Source organism: Rhynchophorus ferrugineus, unplaced genomic scaffold, assembly GCF_030347505.1.
Source record: "Rhynchophorus ferrugineus isolate W39M unplaced genomic scaffold, kcgeb_rfMv2 rfM4, whole genome shotgun sequence".
NCBI classification, from domain to species: Eukaryota; Metazoa; Arthropoda; class Insecta; order Coleoptera; family Curculionidae; genus Rhynchophorus; species Rhynchophorus ferrugineus.
In genome coordinates, this window is record NW_027472583.1 from 33,096,861 (window position 1) to 33,101,115 (window position 4,255).

The following is a 4,255-nucleotide window of genomic DNA, read 5'->3' on the forward strand; positions in this document are numbered from 1 at the left end:
CAAACCATTTGATATTGTGTACGGTAACATAGTGAGGTACATTTAATAGAGAAACGGCAGTGTTAATACATAAACATTATAGTAGAGACTAAGATCTCCTAGATAATAGACCTAGATTTATATTAATGTAAATAGAAATTGTAGGTTGGTCGGCTGATGACTAGTAACAATGTAATAAATAATTTTAAAAAAAGTTGAGGGCTTTCCTGGTTTTGGGGTCATAATAATTTTAGCAATCTCCCAAATATCTGAGACCTGTTTTAGTTAAATTGCTGTATTAATCAAGTTAGAAAGTTTTCTAACTAGTAATCCTCTTTTTTGACAGATTTTGAACTCTTTTGACGCGAATTTTCGCATTCATTAGACCAGAGATTATGTTCGTTTAGTTTGAAAATAGTAAAAGGACGTCGAATTTTTAGTTCTACGTTTAGGTATAAATATATCTACATTAATTTATTTAGTAACATAGTATTTTGAGTGTTAAGTTTCTAATTAAGCGCCTTCTTGATGCTATTGCTTTTTCTTAAATAGTCTTGATATCTTTACACCACATCACTTGATCGATGAGAAATTTATTATACCTGTTTTTATTCACTGAAATTTACATTTCTAAAAAATTTTATATTTTTTTGTAATGAGGACTAACGATTTGGCATTAAACGTTTTTAAAAGTGTGAAATACCGACAATATCAGAACTATTGCGATAATTCGACATTGTTAACCATCACGGTCCCATTAATGATTACGAAGCGACCTGTTAATGCAATAACGCGCGCCGGGCGACGACGCGCGAAGTACCGCTCAGTTCTTCGCCGAAAATCCTTCCGAGAATCCCAGCCGGGAGTCAACGGTAGCACGCGTTGGCACTCTTACAAAACTGTCACTGGAAAATAGCTGATTAGCCTGCTTTTCTTCGCCGTTTCCTGCCAATACACGAAGGACGCAGGAACCAAACTCGATAGCAAAAGAATGACCAACCGAGCGAAACGTTACCAGCAGAAAATTCACCTATAAAACAGTGTCGTCGCTGTGTTCGAAGTCAGTTCCACACTCGCCTTCGTTTGGATCTCCGTACATTCTTCAGATATACACGAATAATGTACTGTTGCTTGGTTTTAATCGCTTCTTTTTGCATTTCAGGCGACGTATTGTGGGTAAGTATCGAAGAAGAGTTACCACCGCCCAACTCAAAGTATTCCTGTATTTTCAGCAGGTACAAGGAGCCGAACATAAGAATGTCAAGCGACATGTCGTTTACGATGATTATTATGGAGCAGCGTCGGGTCTGGTAGGCACGGTAGCTGCCGCTCCAGGCATCATCCAAGGCGGTGGTTTGGCTGCTGGAGGTGCTGGATTGGGACTAGCTGGAGGTCTGGGATTAGGAGGAGCTGGCATGGGCATCGGCGGCGGTTTGGGACTAAACGGGGCAGGTCTTGGGATGGGAATCGGAGAAGCAGGTTTAGGGGTGGGCGGGGCAGGATTAGGGTTAGGTGGTGCAGGCGTAGGAATGGGCGGTGCAGGTTTGATTGGTGGTGCCGGACTAGGAGTAGGTGGAGGTATGGGATACGGAGGCGTCGGAGCCGGTTTGGGCTATGGAGGAATAGGAGGTGGCCAATTGATCGGCGCTGGAGGTATTGGAGGCGGGATCGGCGCCGGCGGTCTGGGCCTTGGAGGTGGTTACGGTGAGTTTAAAGAGAGTTAAGCTTAAACAGTACCTAATTGTCGTATTATAGCGGGTTCAGCGATGGGCCAAAACCAATACAGCGGAGGTCACGCCAACGAGAACAATGCTAACTTCCACAAAGCCGGAGGAAACCAAGGCAATGAATTTAACAATGCAGCTGCAGGGTCCGTATTAACACTACATCCCAAAATATCCATCAGTATATATAAATATAATGATACTATTTGCAGATACTCAAACGGCAATACCGGTTTGATTGACTCCCAAGGCCAAAAGGGCTATTACAACAGCTTAGCCGGTGGCAAAAACCTCCTCGAAGACGGTAAACACTACGCCGGAGGTCAGAACTTTAACCAAAAGGGCGTCAACGGAGATGAATATAAAGAGCAACAGGGACACAAGAAGGGTCATCGCGTCAAAGGATTCAAAACTTCCCATCACAAAGACGAATCCGGTAAAACCGAGGAGTTCTACGACGAAGCCCACGATGAAGGTAACAACTTGGCGTTCAAGGGTCAATCCGGATCGTTCGGCAACCAGGCCACATCAGCCTTCCAAGTAAATGAAACAACTCCCGTTTTGATCCGAATCGGATTATTAAACAATATCATTCACAGGGCGCTCAAGAAAATGGCAAATACAACCAGGCGGAACAAGGAAAAGCTGGTCACTTGAATAACCAGTACATCGTGAACGCACAGAAAGGTGAAGCAGGCAAATATGGACAGAATAAACATGGAACTGAAGGATCAGTATACGGTCTCAATAAAGGCATCGATGCTCAAAGTCTCTTAGGCCACCAAGAGAACTCAAAGTAAACCTATTCATTCTGCTAAAACCTCATTTAAATAATACCCGTGTTTTCAGATTCTACAAATACAATTCAGTGCCTTTCTATCACCACTGAACGAACTCGTAGGATAACCAACACTCACCACAGTCAAGCTTAGTTTATTAAGTATTTATTAATTTGTTCTAATGATATTTATACTTATTTATAAGGCATATTGTATATTGCATCTATTTGCAAGTTGTACGATTTAAATGCAGCTGTTTCTAGCTATGATTTGATGATGACGATCCAGCAGACATGGTTCCGTTTTATTTGTTTTTGTGTTCAAGCAAAATATATTTGTTTATGTGTGTATGGTTGTTTAATTTCTTGTTTACATCAAAATCGAGTTATAGTACATCGGTTTAAACCTAATTGTATAGAAAATGATTAGGATTAATATCAAATAAACTGGTATTATAGCAGTACGTAAAAGTATGTAAAACCGTGAAAATATTTCTATTTAAATATAATTTTAAGAACAAGGAACAAATCTGTAACTTAAGTCATAAACAGAATATTAGAGTTGCGTAAAAAACTAATACGTTTTTAATGTATTATTACAATATAAACCGATAATAAAAGTTGATTTTTCAAATTAACTTTTGGAATCATGGTTCGAACAGGTGTCCCATGGCAATAAAATAACTGGTTCTAAAAAGAAAACGAAAAGTCAATTTCATCAAAATTCGCCTTAGTTAGATGAGAAATAATAATCGCATACGGAAATTTTTAATAGACTATACAAATTAATTATTAGGTGCAAATAGATACAAATCTATTTTGATCAGTGATATCTATTGATGAAAATTCGAAGTATCGAGGTAAAAGACTGTTAAATAACCTAAACTAACTCTTAAATTATATAGTTATTATTTATTATTATTTAATTAATACATTGTTACTAGTCGTTTCCGTCTAACCTACAATTTGTCTTTATGATAACTCAAATATAGGTATATAACTAGGAGGACCCATCTTTTGAGTCTGTGTCCTGTTCTGATGGTATCCAAAAGTTGAAATATTTCAATATTCGTAAGAAAATGGAGTCTTTCCTCATGCCCCCTTGCAATTCTCTTAATTTCTTACTGACTGTGGGTATCTGAAGGTCTCGATGTAGGTAATCAGACCTATAGTATTTGGGTGCACCCACAATACATCTCAGGACTGTTCTAAAAATTTGTATTTTATTTATGTTACTCTTTGCAAAACATCCCCTTAATTGAACTCCGCATGTCCATATAGGTTTCAGTATTTATTTATAAAATAGCAATTTATTATGTACTGATAATTGTGATTTTCTTTCAATTAGCCAGTACATTTTCCTATATTTCAATTCCAGTTATTTTCTTTTCTTCTTTATATGTTTCTTCCAGCGAAGTTTTGCATCGAGATTCATTCCGAGATATTTAGCATTGTTGCTATATGGAATGATAGTGTTATTTAATGATATTGGTGCTTGTACGGTCTGTTTATAGGTGAACTGCACATGTACATATTTACTTTCATTAATTCTTATTTTCCAAGCTTGTGTCCAATTATTTATATTGTCACTTGCCTGTTGTAATTTTCGTGAGGCTTCTTCGCTATTGTCTCCGACAGCTATAATCGCAGTATCATCAGCAAATGTAGCCATTGTAATATTTTCCATTTGTGGTATATCATAAGTGTAGAGTAGATAAACATTGGTCCTAGTACAATTCTTTGTGGTACACCTGCTTTAGCTTCTTTTATTGTT

General features: G+C 37.9%; 1 protein-coding gene across 1 annotated transcript; it reads left to right on the top strand.

The window, feature by feature from the left end:
* Window positions 1-271: 271 nt before the first annotated feature.
* On the top strand, window positions 272-2,833 carry LOC143196725 (uncharacterized). Its single transcript, XM_076404685.1, has 5 exons — window positions 272-1,683; window positions 1,735-1,849; window positions 1,916-2,243; window positions 2,303-2,499; window positions 2,553-2,833. Exons 1-5 carry the CDS (start codon window positions 1,395-1,397, stop codon window positions 2,590-2,592), a joined length of 969 nt encoding a protein of 322 aa, XP_076260800.1. The 5' UTR covers window positions 272-1,394; the 3' UTR covers window positions 2,593-2,833.
* The last annotated feature ends 1,422 nt before the right edge of the window (window positions 2,834-4,255 follow it).